The sequence below is a fragment of the Pelodiscus sinensis genome, chromosome 1 (genome assembly GCF_049634645.1).
Source record: "Pelodiscus sinensis isolate JC-2024 chromosome 1, ASM4963464v1, whole genome shotgun sequence".
Taxonomy (NCBI): Eukaryota; Metazoa; Chordata; order Testudines; family Trionychidae; genus Pelodiscus; species Pelodiscus sinensis.
Genome location: NC_134711.1, coordinates 296,319,896 through 296,339,821, shown reverse-complemented (window position 1 = coordinate 296,339,821; position 19,926 = coordinate 296,319,896). Strand labels below are relative to the sequence as shown.

At 40.7% G+C, this 19,926-nt stretch overlaps 1 protein-coding gene across 15 annotated transcripts in view; it reads left to right on the top strand.

Annotated features, from left to right (window-relative positions):
- NBEA (neurobeachin) overlaps positions 1-19,926 on the top strand; it is a 748,692-nt gene that overhangs the window by 407,647 nt on the left and 321,119 nt on the right. For 7 of the 15 annotated variants that reach the window (XM_075919178.1, XM_075919177.1, XM_075919176.1 and 4 more), the window contains one exon: positions 13,337-13,435. The exons of the other annotated variants lie outside the window; for them this stretch is intronic. In XM_075919178.1, coding sequence (XP_075775293.1) covers positions 13,337-13,435 — 99 coding nt within the window. The remainder of the gene's footprint in view (positions 1-13,336; positions 13,436-19,926) is intronic. 15 annotated transcript variants of the gene reach the window in all.

Here is a 19,926-nt window from a genome sequence, read left to right as displayed (position 1 = left end):
TGAAAGCAGTTGTCAAAACTGACATTTAGATGTGTTCTCAAACAATTCCTGAAGTCTTAAAACATACTTTTATTTACTATCGGTATGTTAATGTAGGAGGATTGTGTGTTGGTGTAAATATTAATAAATGTTTAAACTAAAAAAATCAATTTAATATTTCAGGTAGGTATATTCCTCCATTTTCTGATCTCAGGAGTTCGTAAAGGTCAGATTCCCAACAGCAGCTTTTAGAAACTAATGCTCCAGGAAGTATTTTAGCTTTCAGTGAGTAGGGGGATTGATTTCTTGCCTAACAGATTGATTTTCTTTTATTTTGTGTTAGCTTTTTGTTAAAAGCCTCATGTAACAAGTACATTTGTTTTTAGCTACTGATTATAATATTAGCCCATAATAATGATTTGTGTGTACTTTGTTTTTTATAAAGAGTCATGTGGGTAATCTTTTTATTATTATTCAGGAAAGAGTACTAGCATGCAGTATATCTGAAAATAGACTGCAAAGTTTCAGATGGAGAAAGAAAACAGCCTTAAACTGCTTCTAATGCTGTAGTCCTCAATGACAGTTGACAGTGCCATACCTTCATGCCTTGACCACAGACTATAAGTTAGCTTGAGTGGGTATTGATTGTGAAGTTTTCTGTTGTATAATTACTTTTTGCTGGAGGAAAATGTGGTGTGTATTGATTTAGATGGAAGCATTTGAGTAGCAGTTTCCCTTGGCTAACAGTGAGTGTCATCTTTCAGCCATGATAAATGGTAACATTCTGGGTCAGCATAATTACTTTGTGGTGAAATGAACCTCCTGTACCCTTCTCCTTCCTCTCACATCAAGGGACTACCATAATCTTTATCTGAAAACCATGATTTACTGAACTAATCATCCTCTTAATAGAGTAAAATCTTTTTTTCAGTGTATGCCCAGTTTAACTACAGTATAATTTTACTATTTAAAAAGTGAACAGTGTTGTTCTATTTTGGATCCACAAATATAATTTTTCCCTAGCTGTAGTCAATTGATTTTGAACTGCAAGAGGCCACCCCCTTAAGGCAGTCTTTTCAGCATAATTGTCAGTGTCTAAGTGAAAGAGGAAAAAGATTCAAATGTTCAACATTTTGACACAGTATTTTATAAACCTAAGAATCAAACATTATGTCTAATTTTGAATTTAAGAGAATAATACAGTATGGCAATAAAAACAGCAATGCCAATATACTTTCAGCCCCTCCCCCCCCAATTAAAACTATGCATCCCTTCCAGTATCCTGTCCTTTGAGTGCTGCACCAGTTTTTGTCATGAAATAAAATGTAGAGGATGCCTCTTCAAATTATGTTGCAAGAACAACTTTACTGGTAATAACTGAGACATCTGGTTTAATGTACAGAGTTTTAGATGCAAAACTGAAAAAAAAGTCCATTATTTTGTATCCTTTCACCTTCATTAAGTGGCTACAATGTACAAATCAAGAAAAACATATTTATTACCAGAACTGAAAAACTGTGGTGATTTGTGGTGTTTAGCACCTCTTTATAAAGAGGTGTTCAGTGTATTATCAATATTAAAACTTTGTAGCATGTTGTTGAAAATGGATTCATATTTACTTGCCAGTAGTGTAATATGGCCTTTGGGTAATTACTTTTTTTGTTAAATAATGTTATTTAAAGAATATCTGGCAATAGTTTTAGATCATTTTAAGACAGCTGTGAAGGTTTGAATAAAGGTCATTTTCAGTGATTGTGCTTAACTAAATAAATGTGAAAGGTTTCACAATGGGAATCTTGCTTTTCAGTATTCTGTCATAAATTTCCCGTTAACACATCTGGGAATACCAAGTAAAATGTAGTTGTTTCTGCCTTCAAGGCAGTATATTTTATATTTTCTTTGCTTTGTTTGTTTTCTCCTTATAATTCTGTTTATTCACATAACCAGAGTTCAAAGGTTTCACTTTGTCATAAATTAAATCCACTATTCTGTGACAGTTTGTGGGACCCGCTGGATATAATTTTCAAATGGTTGTAACTTGAAGATTTTTGCAGAGATTTAATCATTAAAAGTGTTAAATTTTCTGACAACTCAGCCTCTATTGTGACCCTAGTTCATTGCTTGCTCCCTCCCTTGGCCACAGCTGGCCTCTTGCTGTTCACAGCTGAAAAGTGAAATCAATGCTTGGTCTAACAAAATGCAGATGAAAGCCATTCTGATCATATATAGTCATTTCCCGTAATTTTATCAGCCTTCAGTTACTTAAATGATCTCTGGAAATCATTGGTTTTTCATGTGAATACAATACCAAGTTTTGTGTTAAGATGTGCTATCTTTTAGGAAAATAATACTTTCTTAAGCTTAGTAGTGTTATACAGCACATACAGATGTAGAATGGCTTTCTAAAATATCATCTGCTACTTCTTTCAAAAGAAGCATTACATTCCAAATCAAGTCACAAGGGTTTCCATCTAAGTTCTATAGATTTTGAGCCAGCTGAAAGCTAGTGAATATATATTTTTTAAATGTTCAAAGTTGGAAAGTAAAAACTCTGAACATGTGTCAATTCACATTTCCATTGATCTCTCATCCCTTTTAGTTTTATTTGAGTAAGATTGCTTGGAAAGCTACATTACAGTTATAGGTAGTTGTGTATGATGTAGCTTAATGCCCAAAAGGTCACAGAACTACAATGAGTTTGATGGAAAACAGCCTTTCTCCCTATTTTAAATGGTTCCTGCTTTGATTACAGGCATTTATTATAATTATCAAGAGATTAGTCTGTTGTTACAGAATCCTTGTAATGGAACCATTTAAAAGGAATATAATGGCAGTTTATTGGATTTTGTAAAGGAAAAGAGAACAGATAAAGTGGTGTTATTTGTAAATGGATAAACTGTTGCCTAAATATACTAATTTTTTTCTGTTGTTTCACCTCACGCTTCTTTTTCTTCCATAGTTTCTAGTTACTGTAAAAAAGAGTTGGTCATATCTTAAGAAAACAAAGTAAAGACTCATTGATTATAATATTTTAATATATAGTTACCTTTTCACTTCAGAGACAATGCTGAACAAGATGTTAAGTATAGCAATAAGATTGTTCCTTCCATAAATCTTGTGTTAAAATGTATATATTATAAACAGTTTATGGTTTCTTTTACCTTTTGTTTTGAAATTAGTACTGCAAAATAATCCTGTTTCAAAACTTGCACTCAGTTTTCAGTCAATGAGTTGCTGATTAGAAATAATAGCCTAATAATTAGGCTCTATTGTTGTCATCAGTTGCAGCATAGCCAGGGCTTATTCAAACTTCCCTTTTTTAAATAAGCAAGAAACAATAATACTGAAAAAGCTTATAACTCCCTTATAACTAGTGATAATTAATTTTCCATTTAATTTACTCCTTAACTTTGTGTGTAAACTCCTAGTTAATTATACCGTCTGCTCAGTTTTTGTGTGTGTTCTCTTCTTAATGTAGATAAGCATATACAGGCAGTCCCCGACTTACGTCGGATCCGCACTTACGAACGGGGCTTTTTTCGCCCCGGAGCTCGTGGGCAGCAGGACCGCCCAGAGCGCAGCGGTCCCGCCACCGCGTCCTCCAGGGCGAGAAAAGCTGCTCCTGGTCTCCCTGGTGTGCTGGGGGGGACTCCCCAGCACAGCAGGGAGACCCGAGCAAAGCCGCACAGGCAGCGGACCCCGCTGCCCGTGCAGCTTTGCTCCTTTGCCCCGGAGCACAGCAGGGAGACAGGAGCAAAGCCGCAGAGGCGGGGGACCCCGCCGCCTGTGCGGCTTTGCTCGGGTCTCCCTGCTGTGCTGGGGGGAATGCCCCCCAGCACAGCAGGGAGACAGGAGCAAAGCCGCAGAGGAGCGGGACCCCGCCGCCTCTGCGGCTTTGCTCCGGGTCTCCCTGATCTGCTGGGGGGGGGGCGCAGCTAGTGTGTCTCCCCCCCCCCCCCCCCCCAGCAGACCAGGCTTTTGTTGTGGACGCCTGGGGTAGAGCAGCTAGGGTGCTGCCGGGTTGGTCCTGGGGGGACTTACCCAGCAGCACCCCAGCTGTTCTGTCCCAGGGTCCAGATTCAGCTGCTGTTGAAACTGATCAGTGGCTGATTCCAGGAAGCTGGGGGCAGAGCAACTCTGCCTCGGGCTTCCTGTAGTCAGCCCCTGGTCAGTTTCAGCAGCAGCGGCTGAATCTGGAGCCAGTTCCGAGTTACGTACAAATTCAACTTAAGAACAAACCTGTAGTCCCTATCTTGTACGTAACCCGGGGACTGCCTGTACGTGAATTTGGATCAGCAGCAATACAGATGCATCAAAATGGTTCTCTAAAGTTTGTGCCTCACAACTTTTTTCCTTGGTTATTTAGTGTTATCAAATAGGTTTTTCCAGTATTCATGAAATTGTTTTATTGTCTGATTTCAACATAAATGTAACTCATAGGAAGACAAAAACAGGACAGTTGGTGGTCTGAGCACAGATTAATTAAAAAAATCAGGTGGCTTAATTCTACTACTATGCTGACATTAATTGATCGGTATTTTCCCAGTACTTTTGTTATAAAATCATATTTTTGAGGCTTTAGAATTTCGATGTTACAATTTTCTCCACAGTAGAAGTTTTTTTTTTTTAAAGTTTTGGTATAGGTGTTATTAGTTTAGAAAATGCCAGTCTAAACATTTATTTTGAGTTTAAGGTTTACAAATCTGAATTTTTATTGACTGCATCGATACAGTTTAAATATATAAAATTAGGAATAGACCAGTAATTATTTACTTAAATCAATTGAGCAATATTTATGATGTAAAAGTGAGTTTCTGTGAAAAATGACATTTGCTGTTGTCTACGACTGTGTATCATCCTGTTACCTCTGTGCCTGAGCAAAAGAGGGATTTTGTTAGTGCTCTGCTGCCTGGCAGTTTCCTGCCACCCCAGTCTGTTAGCCAGCCAAATTCCTTAGGATTCTGCCATTCCTGATTTTGCGTTGTAGGCTAACCCTGGGTTTTCTTCAGTTCTTGAACTCTCCAGCTGCACGTCCTTGGAGCTTTCGCAGAAATGGCACATCCGTTATCTCCAAAGAGGCAGAGTACCACCAGCCTAGTGGCTCAACTGTAGATCTACTTTACTTCAATATAATAGTACTAAGATGAATTTATAATAGAAACAAGAATACGTTTATCAATAAAGATCAGAAATTGAAGTGCTATTAAGCAGGAACAGAAATGGTTACAAATGAAATAAAAGTATAACATGCTTCTCAGATATGATGTATAACCATAGTAGGCTCCAAGCTTTGTCAAAACCTTTTTTTTTTTAAACTGACAACTGCTTTTCAGCATCACTGATCCACATATTTGGTGATTCGCCATTCCAAGATGCAAAGAACACTGACTTCTTTGTATCCTCCATGATGGATAAGAAGATAAACTTTTGGTTTCCGAAGTTCACTGTCTTTGTCTTGAGAGTCAGGATGACCCATTCACACTGCTGTGTTGATTTCCTCATCCTCCATACAGTGGTGTCTACTGAGAATACTGCCCTGTCTGACCAAGCTATGAACAAATTATAGTGTCTAGATGAACTTGGGGTTGGATGAGAGCTAGCTGACTGCAATCAGAAAAGACTGAAATAATGTTGGTGGCCTGGGGGAGGCAAAGAGGTGTAGGGACTTATATCTGTACCCTTCATAGAGAAATGTGACCACCATTTGTAAAATAGCGGCATGATAGTGTTAGAACGTAAGCTGCTCCTGGATGTTACCTAGCCCAGAGTGGTTTTTTTTTTTAATATATCTATTTCCTCCTGGAAAGACGCATGCACCCTTTCTCTCCAATTCAAACTTTCCCATAATGATCCATGCCTTTTTCTCTCCAAAATTAGATTGCTATATTTTCACTACTTGACCTATACCTTGAAACCATTCAGAAGCTGAAGCTCATGCAGAGTTTTGCAGGCTGCTTATTCAGCAGACTCAAAAGGTGGGAGCACATGAAACCAGTGCCCAGTGATCTGCCCTGGCTTCCAGTAAGCTTCCAGGTGATGTTCAAGGTGTTGGTTTTAACCTTTAAAACCATAAATAGTTTGGGACCTGGTTTGCCTATAATATTTCCTTCCCCTCCATGGGGTCCTGCCACAATTGAGATCAACAGTAGTGCTTGTGCTGGAGCACGAAGAAGCTGCTAGTAGAATGTTCTCTGCGATTTTGAGCTCAGTACTACCTTTTGGTCTTCCCAGATTTGTTAACCTTTCAGGGACACTGTGAGGATGTGGATGGAGGTGGATATATCTGTGGGCCTTCCTATGTTATGATTTTATTTTAGTGAATGAGTGCCTATAGTTGTATTTTTAAATGTAAAGAAATAAATAAAATACTGCCTAGTAATCTACACCTGGATCTTTCCAGCTGCAACCTTGCTGCAGAGTGTAGTTGTTTTGAGGATATGAAGTGAGTCTTGGGAGGGAGGTCCCCAGATAGTTAAGGGCTGTGTAGGTAAGGAAAGGAGCTTTAAATTCAGTTCTTAAAGGACTGGGGAGTCAACAAAGATTGAGAAGAATAGGCATATTTGTACTGGCTTTTACTGTTTGAGAGAAGTTGCTGCACGTTGCACCAGCATCAGCTTTCTTGCATTGGTTGTATTCAGCTCCAGATAAAGTGACTCGGTAGTGCCTAGAACAATGGTCTAACTTAGGTCTGATTAAAAACATGAATTAGTGTGGTGAAGTACTAGACTGAGAGAAAATGGAACAGCTTTCTTGCAGATCAAAGATTAAAGAAAGCATACCTCAAAATGAATTTCTAGGTGTGGTGAGAAGTCTAGTGTGATATCAATACTTAATGCCATCTTGTTGGTCTGTAGTCTGATTTCTTTGAACAGTGATGAAGTTAGAGTGCATTATACAGGCAGTCCCCGACTTACGTCTCCAGCAGACCAGGGACACCGGGAGCAAAGCCGCAGCGGCGGCGGGGTCCCGCGCCTCTGAGGCTTTGCCAGAGCAAAGCCTCAGAGGCACGGCACCCCACTGCCGCTGCAGCTTTGCTCCCCGTGTCCCTGGTCTGTTGGGGGGGGGCACAGCTAGTGTGCCCCCCCCAGCAGACCAGGCTTTTGTTGTGGACCCTGGGGCAGAGCAGCTGGGGCGCTGCCGGTTGGTCCCGCAGCGCCGCTCTGGGCACTACTGAACCAACCCGGCAGCACCCCAGCTGCTCTGCCCCAGGCGTCCTGATTCAGCCGCTGCTGGTCAGTTTCAGCAGTGGCTGAATCAGGACGCCTGGGGCAGAGCAGCTGGGGTGCTGCTGGGTTGGCCCAGTAGCGCCGAGGAGCGGCGCTACTGGAGCAACCCAGCAGCACCGCAGCTGCTCTGCCCCAGGCATCCCCAAGTCAGCCGCTGCTGAAACTGACCAGCGCTGACTACAGGAAGCCCAAGGCAGAGTTGCTCTGCCCCAGGCTTCCTGGAATCAGCCGCTGATCAGTTTCAGCAGCAGCTGACTTGGGGACGCCTGGGGTTCTTAAGTTGAATCTGTATGTAAGTCAGAACTGGCGGTCAGTTTCAGCAGCGGCTGAATCTGGACGCCAGTTCCGACTTACATACAGATTCAACTTAAGAACAAACCTACAGTCCCTATTTTGTACGTAACCCGGGGACTGCCTGTATATACCCCACACTCCAACCCAGCCTGTATTACAAGAATATTATTAGGTTGCAGGTTGCCTAACACTTGAAAGTGAGCAATGCCAGATTCGTGGCTTCTTATGCTCCTTTTGCATACACCATGTGCACTGAATGAGGCTTGGAATCGGGTGGCAAAAGCTGCATGTGATCAAGTAATTAAAGACTTTTTCATTAAATTTTCTCTCTCCCCTCCCCCCCCCCCCCCCCCCCCCCCCCAAGCTACAGCATCTTTCCAACATTTCTAAGAAATCTTTCCTGGTGCTGTCACCATGGTCTCAAGATCATCTCATTGTCCACGAAAGCTCATGAGACTATCTATCTATATATACTTGTAATGTTCATGGTGAGTAGATGTTTTGTCAGACTGCCAATATTATTTTTCCTGAGAAACTCCAGTAAGAGAAGGGAAATGCTGCATTTCAACAGTTTATATCTTAGCAAAACTGAATGGAATTTCATAAAGCTAAGAAAAGGCCTTTCTGGGCCTGCTGCAAACAATGGAAGTGTTAGAGTTCAGAAACCTTTATGATGGAAAGTACTAGTGTCATAAAAATACAGGTTGCTGCCAGCTCACCCTGTGATTACTCTTTCTACGTGTGTCTTCCCTGTATTTATCTTGAACTATATGAAATCCTGCTACTGAATTCTGTCAGGCAATGGCACAGCTTATTAATGGTCAAAGCTACCTTAGGGTTTGTCTATACTTATTCAGCTTTTAGCAAGTAGGCTGTGTGGGTACTGCCCAGTTGCTAAAAGATATCATATGTGAGCACTGTTTGTCAGCACTTTTGCCAAAAAAATACTTCCAGCCCCAATGAGGAGGGTTTGCTTTGTCAGCAGCAGAGCACTCCTGCCAACAAGGAGGAGTTCACACTTTCACTTGCCCAGGCAAAACTTTGTTGTTCATGAGCAAGGGGTTAAGCCCCCGTCAATGACAAATGTTTTGTCAATCAAATGTAAGTGTAGACATAGCTATAGAAAAGGAGAGACATAGTTGAGTTCCTACCATTGTTTCATGAGACTATAATGGCTGGTGTTTTCTCTAACTGGGCTCATATAATTGCTTGTAGATGGAATTGAGTATTAAGCTTTGAAGTTATTTGTATTATAGAGGCCTGGTTGTTGATGAGTGAATGACCATAATGGCTGTCTAGATTTCTCTCTGAACACTGTAGTGTTCATTCACTCATGCATGGATCTAACTTGTGAATCACATTTTGCTTTTGTGTGTTAACCATGCCATATTTCTAACAGGTTTAAAGGCTGCAGAGAGCTTTGTTTGCTGCTATGGGCAGAAATTCATCACTCAGCACCAACAGTGCTATTTTGTGTCATGTCCTGGCCTGAAATCTGAGTGCTAGGGATGCAGATATTGACAGGGAAAAAGGTGTTACTGGAATTTCCCTAAACTACACTGTCTTTCCTGGACTAATAAGAAAAGTGGAACAATGAGTAATCCTGCGGTACTGTAGAGACTAAGAAAGATGTATGGTACCATGAGCTTTCATGGGTAAAACCCACTTCATCAGAAAAGGGAAGGGAAGAAAAGGAAAGGTGCAGACGTGCTATAGTTGGCAAGGTCAGTGAGAAGTGTATGACTTTCCAGGATTTGCCAGACTATTGAATTACCAAGAGTGTATGGTAGCCTATCTGCTTTTGAAAGTTGATTGTCAATATTCTCAGCAAAGAATTTGCTACATATCATTGAGAGTATGATGGCTGGAGGCTCAATAATATTTCTCTAGTATTGTGCATATGCAAAGCACTTTCCCAACCCTTCCCCTCAAAACATCCCTGGAGCTGCTTGCTGGTAATGTTATATCTTTTCTACAGGAGGCAGAAACCAAAATAGAGCAATTTTCTTTTCAAGGCCACACAGGATGTTTGTGACAGATTTAACTTTGGTGCAGGAATCCCAGTGCTCCTGTTCCCAATACAGACTCTAACTAGTATATCAGAGAACATACTTAAAACTGTAAATAAATATGCTGGATATTGTATTTCAAGTGTTGTGTGCAATATGGAGACACTGTTGAGGAAGGCTGTAGAAAATCACGAAAACACAAATATGGCAACAAAATTCGAGGATGACATATACGCATGACAAAAATCAGCTAAATGTAGATAGTCTGGGAAAAGAAAAACCCACGGTCATGATCATAGTCTATAAATATCTTCAGAGAAATGGTAAAAATGAAGGAACTGAATTATTTAGTCTGTTGCTAATAGAGTAAAAAGCTATAGCCTGAAGCTAAGTTAGTTAAAGTTAGACATTCGGAAAAATTAACAAAGCAGTTGGGCGGTGGAATAAAATACGTGTGTGACATGCCATCCTTCCTTACACGAATCCTATTGATTTAGGACTACTCACATAGGATTGGATGTTTTAAGGGTACTATTTTAGAACAAGCTTGGTGAGACATGATGTTGGAAAGGGTCCTATGAAATGGACTGAAATCCATGAATGACAAAATATCAATCTGCTTTTTATCTCAGTTTGGTACTGCTGCTCGTCGTCATGGTATCTGAGCACCTTTCATGTAAAATGAATTAGCAGTAGCGAAATTTTTATTAGACTTCATGGGATTTTGCCACACGGCAATAAAACACCTACGGCTGGCCTGTGTCAGCTGACTTGGGCTTACAGGGCTATAAAATTACAGTGTAGATATTCAAGTTCAGGCCTCTCAAAGTTCCAGAGCCCCAGCTCCAGACTGAGCCCAAATTTCTACACTGCAGATTTGTTGCCCCACAGCTCAAGCCCCATGAGCCTAATTTAGCTGACATGGGACAGCTGTAAGTAGACATACCCTTGAAGTCTCTGGCTCCCCCAACTGCCCATTTGGTTTATTTGATGCCTTTTGATAGTTACATGTATTTCTGTTTGGTTGGATTGTGGTTTTTGGAAAGGTTGGTTATTTATATTGGAAAAAAAATTGAACTAAATGATTGCATTTACGTAATAATATCCATAATTATCCTTACTTATCAGTTTTTGCTATCCAGTGACGCAATATATTTTTTGTAGTCCATAATTCTGTTTCCTGCCATTTGTTTTAAGGCAAGTCATAGGAAATACATAGGAAGTCATAGGAAATATATAATAAACTTAAAAAACAAATAATAGTCTGGTAGCACTTTAAAGACTAACAAAACATATAGATAGGATCATGAGCTTTCATGGGCACAACCCACTTTTTCAGATGATCAAAGTGTTGGATGTCCAGAACTAAAATAAATAGGGGAGAAGGGGGGGAGGAAAAAATAGGAGGGGAGTGGAAACAAGAAGAGGCAGTGGATATAAAAATATCAAGTGGAAAGCAGAGCTGGAATGTAACAGGAAAAACAAATAACCTATAAGCACCTAAAGACTGGATAGTCAAAAGAGGCAGATAAGAATCATTGGTAGGCAATAGAGAAGAAGAATACTAACACCAGATGCCAATGACTCTGTCTGTATATTACCTTCATTGTTTGGTAGGTTGATAATGTCCCAGCCATCCGGTATCTTGATTTAGGCCATTCGCATGAATATCAAACTTGTAAATTAATTGTAGTTCCAGTCCTTCTCTGTGTATTTGGCTTGTGGAATTGGTCTGTAATAAAAGAGCCACTTGAAGATCTGTTAATGAATGCCCAGGTAGATTGAAGTGTTCCCCAGCAGGTTTTTGTATGTTTCCTTTATGGATATCTGATTTGTGTCCATTAATTCTTTTCCATAGGGATTGTCCAGTTTGTTCAATATATATTGCAGTGGGGCATTGCTGGCATTTAATGGCATAGATTACATTCTTTGATGTGCAGTTAAATGAACCTCTGATTTGGTGGCTTATGTGGTTGGCTCCAGTAATGAATTCGCTTGTATAGATATGTGGACAGAGTTAGCATCAGGGCTGATTACAGGGCTGGGTTCCTGGATGTTTATGATGTAGCTGTGTAGCATGGTTATCAGAGAGAATTTGTTTCAGGTGGGGGGGTTGTCTGTAAGCAAGAATAGGCTTTACCCCCAAGGCCTCTGAGAGTGAGGGGTAATTTTCCAGGTTAGATTTTAGATTGTGGATAATGTGTTGGATTGTGGATAATAAGTTGTGGACTGTAGGTAATGACAAGTGGAATTCTGTTATTTTCTCTTTTGGATCTGTCTTGAAGTAGTTCATGTCTGGGTACATTTTTGGCTCTGTCGATCTGTTTTTTCATTTCTCCAGGTGGGTATTTCAGTTTTAGGATTGCTCTATATAGATCCTGTAGGTGTTTGTCTCTTTCTGTGGGATCAGAGAAAATGCTGTTGTATCTTAGGGCTTGGCTGTATACAATAGATTGAGAAATGTGTCTGGCATGAAAGCTAGAGGCTTTTTAAAATACATAATGTTCACTATAGATTGGAAAAGAGGCTGGAATTTTAATTGGTAATTCCCTATTCTATTCAATGTTGGCTATTATTACAAGACGCTGAAAATGTACTGAAATCCCAAATTACCAATGTTCTCTAAAATTTCAAATTGTGATGATGTTAAAGCCTGGCAATTGAAAATAGTGTCAGATACTGTAAATTTATGAACATGGCTTACTTTAAGCATGCAAGTGGCTTGATTCACTTTCATGGGGTTACTTATGTGCTTAAGGTCAAGAAGGTGAGTATATCTGTGCAAATCAGGGCTTGAATGTGATAGTACTTTAAAACATACTATACAAAAAGTACAGATTGTTTAAAATAACTTGATTCTTTTTCAAAATCTGAATTATATATAATAAAAAGGATGTCTAACATAATGCCCACAGCAGATATAGCCAATAGCCTGGTATATTTATCTCCAGAATGGGTGCTACGTAGCCTACTCCGTGTGAAGAGAGGAGGGTCCAGGCACGGCTGACCCTTCTAAACTCCTCAGGGTCTTTTGCAGCATTTTTTTACATCCCCTCTCCACCCTCTAAGCCATAAAGCATTGTTCATCTTCTCTTCTGGTCAGCCAGACAAATCTCACCCCACTCAAGGGTCGGAGCAGTGATTATGTACCAAATTTGCCTTTTAAAATTTTTGTCCCAATTAGTAATCTGATGCCATTCGAACTTTGACATCAAAGCCTTAATAAATTATACAATGAAATTTAAAGGAACAAATTTAGCTAAATTAGAAAACATTATAATAATGACCTTGAAAAGGATCTAATTTATGAAAACATTGTTTTCTTTTATTTCATTGTCCCTTTTGATATTTATCTACATGCATATACAGTATTCAAATAATCTAAGGATATGAAACTAAATAAATGTTTTATATTATATTTATAAGAATATATCCTAGCAAGAACTCATACTATCCAATATCAGCTATAAAGGAATTTTTTACTCTGAAAGTCCATTGAAAATATAAGGGAATACAGATGCTCATATGTTACTGATTTATACAAGTCAGGGGAAAAATCAATTATACCTAATGATTGTCACACAGAGGGGATTATCTGATGGTTAGGTTAAATGGCTAAAAGGGAAAAAAGCACTGCTGAAAAATATATCCTGAATAGTGTAGTATTACAGAATACCTTGTAGACAAACATAATTTCATAGTGTTTGTTTATTTTTTAGAAATAAATACCAAGAGTTTAAGATGGAAACTAAGAAAGCAATAATTTTCCTCTGTTTAATATATTTTCCAATATATCATGTCTACGCCTTTTCCCATAATATTTTTCAGAGCCAAAAATAAATCCTTAGGACATGCTGATAATGTTTCAGGATGTTTTATAGAAGACTGTTTTTGTACTTCTAAAGAATCTCATGACTGTCAGCAATGGTAAAGTATAAATAGAACAGTTTTGATTTGCTTGCCAAGCTGCTTTCTCTGCTTCAAAAAACTTCACAATAACAAGAAAATTCTGAATTAGTTACTTTATCTTTTACTTTATAGTGCAGTAAATAAATATGGTCTTTATCAGAACATTCTACCACACTGCTTAATGTGTCATGTGAGGAAGGAAATATTTAATCAGCCTGGGTTACATTTTGCTGGTAAAAATAAGTGTTTGCATACCAGTTAATACAATTTATTAGTGAAGAACAATCCAAAGAGTTGCACAATATGTTATTGTTTCAGTTCTTAAGAACAATACCAAGTTTAATGCAAAATTTGTTTGCTTTTGAATATTTATCTTAACTTCAACATTGTTTAAATAAGCTGTATCTGAGTATGATATTTTGGCAGAGAAACACAGAGAAATTATTCTATCCTACAAAAAATTGGCCAGCAAGCTCCATCCTATGGATTCCTGGCTGTGTGCAGTATTTGTAAAAATTGCTAAGTTTCAGAATTGTAATAGACTTCAAACTGTAATGAAGAACTATATGCAGTAGAAATTAAAATAAGTTTTTATGCAAACCATTGTTATTTATTATTTATTAGATTTTGTGTATCATTGGTGTAAGTAGGTAAACATCAAAGCGACTAATTATTTCTCCACATTGCCAAGCTTATGACAGCTAATTTATTAAACAGTTGCAGCTTGAATAATTCATAGAGGTTTGAAAGAGTAATTCATTATGGATTTTCCAAAATTGTCATCATAAGACAGAAATGATAAGCAGTGTGATTAGTTTTAGAATAGCAATATTTAAATATGTAGGTAAAGTATTTTTCTTTATTTTTTTTCTGAGTAAAGCACAAGACCAGGATGCCACAGGCTTTGTTTCTATGTGCCACTAACTTTGTGACTGTCAGCAATTCACTTAGATCTAAATTTTCAAGTGTGTTCACTAACTTTCCCTGAAGAAGTTGGATTGGGGGGTAGAATACAACTACAACAGAAAGGAGGGTAGAAGAGAGTTTCTCATTCCTTGCCTTACTCTCCAAACCAGGGTCACAACACCCAATTTGTGAATCTCAGCATTAATATCTAAAAAGCAGTTAGAAATTCTTAGATAGAAAGCTGTATAGAAATGCAAAACAGATTTGAAGCAAGTAGTTCTTCGATTGCACACGTCGATTACAAGTAGGGGAGTGTGTGCTCTGTGCACAGTCATTTTTGAGGGTATTTCCTCTGGTGGTACCCATCAGGTCAGTTCAGGCGCCCTCTAGAATTGCACCTTCATGGCGTCACATATTGGATCCCACTAACCTACCACCTCTTCAGTTCCTTCGTACTGCCAGTGATGGTCACTGGAGATGCATGTCTCTTCTCTTGCTTAAGCAAGTGCTCCCCGAGTGCCTTCTAATTCTTCGATTTGTAAATAGTTCAATAGTATTAGTGTTAGTGGTAGTAGTTTAGTTCATTTGTGTTTGGGCTCCTGCAGATTGTTCCCCGTGCCCCAGTCTTGGGGTTTATGGTATGTTTCAATCCCAAGGTTTCAAGCCATGCAGGGCCTGTCATTGGTCCATGCCTATACAGTTTTACTCATGCTCTGAACTGAGGACTAAAGGATGGCCTGGTGCCTCTCAAGTTTCTTCTTACCACTCTATTGCCGGAGTCAGAATGCTCTGTGTCTACTATGACCTTCCCCTACTTTCAGAATCTGTGAATGTATATCGTAAATAGTTTTTAGTAAGCAGAGATGCAGTGTTATCATGTTTTATAAGCAGCATAGTTTCTCTAGTTTCTCTCCAACTTGGGAAGCATCTTCGCAGCAAGAAGGACTATGCCCAGAGTTCTGCAATTTAAAATTGGTACTTCCTGGCCCCTTTCTCACTGATGAACAACTGTGCTGCCTTAACTGCCTTGTGGAGATTCGCATTGCCCCTAAGTGGGATAAAATCTTCATTTGTGGAAACATCTCATGGAGACTGCAATGAGACACCTGTAAGATCCAGGCCAGAATGATGCCCCTTGTAGTACAGCCTCAGACTTGGAGCAGCACCCCTTTGAGCACGAGCTTCAGAGTAAATGCCAAAAGTTTAGTCTAAAAAACTCTCTCATGAAAGTAGGAGACATGATCATAGGCATATGGACAGATCCCCATCCAGATCTTCCTCTAAGAAAAAAAAATCCTCCACAAGTTTGGGCATTCTTCCATCAGCAGAACAGCAGGAACCTATCTTCTTATCAGACAAATCCAATGTTCTAGACTGTCAGGGTGCGCGCTCCCCACTGTGCCTCAGTGCCCCCTGACTGTCCTCATCTAGCCCCTCTCAGGGCAAGTTACAGTCTGTATGGGTTGCTCATCATTGGCATGGGGTTATCTCTACTGCCCCGCTTACCTAGGCTACCTTGTAATCTGCGTCCGAACCCCTAGCTGGCTATCCCCAGCTGTTCTCCCTCCTGGGAGCCCTTGCTTCCTCTGCAGTCAGCTCTTCACTGGCTCCCCTCCCCTAAGCAAACTGTGCTTCACTAGATAGCTGCCAGCTGGACTCTCACTAGCCCTAACGGCCTCAGCTGCCCTCTCTGTTCTCAGCCCTGGCTCAGGGCCTGAGTCTTGGCCTTAAAGGGCCAGTGCAGGGCAGGCGCCCTGTCACATAGACAAGCCTTTTCCCCCTTGTGGGAGACAAGCCCAGAGTCTTGGAGCTGCTCTCCTGCTGGTTATGACTATCCAAAAGCCCACTGGTATCCAGTGCCTTGATCCTTCGTCCATGGAATCAGTTTACTAGAATTCCTGTGTTGGTGCAAGAATCACACTGGCCCTCTTCTTACAGCCTATATCAGCCAGCTCTGTTAGTCTGCAGAGGAGGAAGTTGAGTCCTGAATATTTGCACAGATATACCTCTCTCCTCTTCACCTTCTGACGTAAATTGTTCTGTCATTTCCTTCATCACCTGAAGGCTATAGACAGTAACAAGAGCTTTTGAAAAGGTGGTAGCTGAGCTCCAGATCCCTCTTGCAGAGACACTTGATGCTCAATGTGGTATCTTGGACTTCTTGCAACCTTATGGCCTTAGTAACATGGCACTTCCCGTGAACGAGACAGTTTTGGAACCACCAAGACTGAGGCATACCTCCTTGCTCCCAAAAAGGGCTAAAAATGCTATTTTATACCAGCCAAAGAGGCAGAGTTCCTATTTACCTGCCCAGTGCCCAGTTCTTTATTGGTGCAGGTGGCTACAGGCTGGGCCAGGAGTACAGCACCCCAAGACAACATCAAGTGACAAGGGAGCTTAGAGACCTTGATCATCTTGGGAGGAAAGTATTTTCATCAACTGCCTCTGAATTGGAATTGGTAACCATCAGGCACTGTTAACAAAGTATAATTTCACAAATTATTCCAAACTTGTGAACTTCAGAGACAAATTTCCCCTGAAAGACAGGGCTCAGTTCCAAGTCCTCATCTCTGAAAGAAGGTGGCTCCAGCGATGTCACTCCGGACAGCAGTAGATGCAAGTGATACTATGTTTAGAGTATCACCACAGCCATAGCCAGGAGCCATGAAATGGTGGCTTTACTCTTTGGGGTTCCCGAGTGAGGCCCACAGTACCATCAGGGCCTTTCCCTTTAATGAGTCTAATATCCTCAGCAGACCAACAAATCTCTGCATTTGCTTAGGAGTCTAAAGTCAGCCCTCCATTCTCTGGGCATTTACACACCAGCCCCAAAGAGTAAGCCAAGCAAGCTAACATACATACCCAGATCTCCCCTGCCGATGTTTTATCCCTACATCCACTGTAAAGGAGTTTGTTTTAATACGTTGCTTCAGAACCATGCTACTATACTGATGCCATGTTATACTGTACCCGAGTGAGAGTCTCCCCCCAATGGATCTATGATCTTAATACTTTTAGAACCTTTTAGAATAACATTGAAACTGTGAAAGAGCCTGTGAGGGAATGAAGAGAGGAAGGTCTGGCATTATAGGGGCTCAACAAGGCCTTTCATCCCAGCTAGCCCTGCCCCACTTTACCCGTAGCCAATCCCAGGCCTGGAGGGAGATAAAAGGAAGGAGCCTGGCTCAGTTAGGGGCTGACCATCAAGGAGACAGGAGCATGGTTCTGCAGTCTGCAGGACAGGAACCAAAGCCTGTCCACTGGGCCAGTCACAGGTTAGGGCCTCTAACCCCACCCCCTGGGTCAAAGGAGGGAACCTGTTAGAACCCTAATTAAGGGATAGATATGGACTCTTGGGGCTGCGCCCCAAATTTAAGGACTATAATAATATAGTGGGCTGGAGTTCCTATGCCTGGGACACCAGTGGCAAGGTCCTGCACCCATTTTCTGCTTGATAATCTGGTGACCTAACTACTAGGCCACTCTGCCACCAGGGAGACCTGGCCACAGATCCATTAAGTGGCAATGAAGCCATTTAACAAGCATGTGCCAACCCAGAGGTATATACTGTCAGTTTCTGAATTTACTGACAAAAACAATTGCACATTACGGTAATATGTCCACAATGTCTTACTTTGAAATTTGCTTTAAACATATCATTAGTTTCTTGCTGAAGATTATAAAATCACATCTCTAAAAATCCTTGCATAGATTTTTAGTTGCACAGTCTGAGTATTCAGCTAGCCTTAAATGCTTGGCTATACATTTTTATTTATTTTTTTAAAAAACCTTATCTAAAATAGATATTTCAATTTTAATTACTGAAATACAGACGATAGCTTCCAAAGTCTTTCTGTCTTTTCTGTCCATCCTTGCTCTCCTTTCACCCCCTGTTGAAGAGAGTTCTTAAAAGGATAACATCCCTTTTCTTCCAGAGACCTGGACAAATGAATTTTCCTTTCTTTACTTCTGACTACTTCTGATTAATTAGTTTTAAGAGAACCCACCTCCAAAATCAGTACCTTAATAAGATATAAAATCTTTATTATGCCTACAGTCTTTGGAAATATATTTTAACAGAAACATATGGTAAAATTTAATAAACATGTCTATTGTTATGAAGATCACACAATTAATTAGGGTTCCTTTTTCTTAAAGCAATGAACTTTGCTATGAACTCACTAAACCGCTCTGACTGATTAACTTAAAATAATGTCTTTGTTTCATGGCATTAAATATGTAGTAATCTGGAATGATTACTTTATGAAGCCTTAAGAGTACATTTAAAATATAAATCAGCTTACAAATACTGATTAAGAAAATGTAAAACAGAGAAGAGCTGCATCATGTATTGCATAATATTTAATGTTTTATTCAGTAAGACAATTGACTTGCTCTTCAGAATTTTTGGAAATACATTTTTATTCTCAAATTTAGGTACCTTCTGCATATACCATCTTCACAATCCACCATGCAGTTGAAAACATTCTCCATTTTCTTTAGTAAGAAATTTTAGAAGAGTGCCATTTTTTTCAAATGCCATTTGCTACATTTGGGCTGAAAGAGTTGGCTGGAAGGGGATGAGCAAAGAGAGGGAGGGAAGAGAAGAGAGACTCAGTAGGGAGGGGGCAGGACCTGGGCAGTGTAGGGGAAGGAACAGGGTGGAGTATAGGTAGGACAGCAGGATGGGGAGTTTACCTCCCCAAGTAGCAGCTTCATCCACCACCCATGACTGCTCCCTAAAAGTGGTGGCCAACTTGTCCACTTTACACATTTGGATGGCAATAATAACAGACAAGTGGAAACTAGAGATCATCCATTCCACTACATAATCAAGGTTATTTCACCTACCCAGCAGAAACCCCTTTCCCTGTGCTTTCTCATGGGCCATTCTCATAAGGAAATGCTTTGTCAGGAGATTGTTTTCCACAGAGTAAGTGCTATCCTAATATGAAGGGAAGGGAGTCTATTCCACATATTTCATAATTCCCAAGAGAAATGGAAGACAATGACCAATGCTAGATCTACACCAACTAAATGTGCCTATTTACAAATGAAAATTTCATATGGTGACCCAGGTATTAATAATTCCCTCTGTAACAGGTGAGTCAAGTCCCTCTCCCTGTTCTCTCTCTAGTTCCTAGTTGTGGCCTCTTGATTATGGCCACCAAAGGGGGGGGATGGGAGGAGATAGGGGGATCCGGGCCCACCCTCTCTCCCGGATCCCACCCCAGGGCCCTAAGGACAGGTACACGGAGACCTGTCCTGCTGGTGGGGCGCCTGCCCGAAACTCACCAGCATGCCGGGTTTACCCGGCCCTGGGCTACTTCCTATCTCCCCGGCTCTAGCTCCCCAGTTATTCCCACCTTCCCCGTATTGGACTCAGCCCTCTGTGTGTCCCTCGCTTCTCCCCGCTCCACCTGTACCGCGCCCTCCTCCCGCTCCGTTCCGTATCGCTCCTCTGTTCTCTCCCCACTCTGCCTCTCCTGCCTCCTCCCCGTCCCCAGCCCAATGGGGGTTTTAAAGATCCCGTGTCGGCGTCCCGACGCGATGTCGGTTGCCGCGCAGGTTGGCTCCGCCCCTTCCCCCACTCCCCGCCCCTC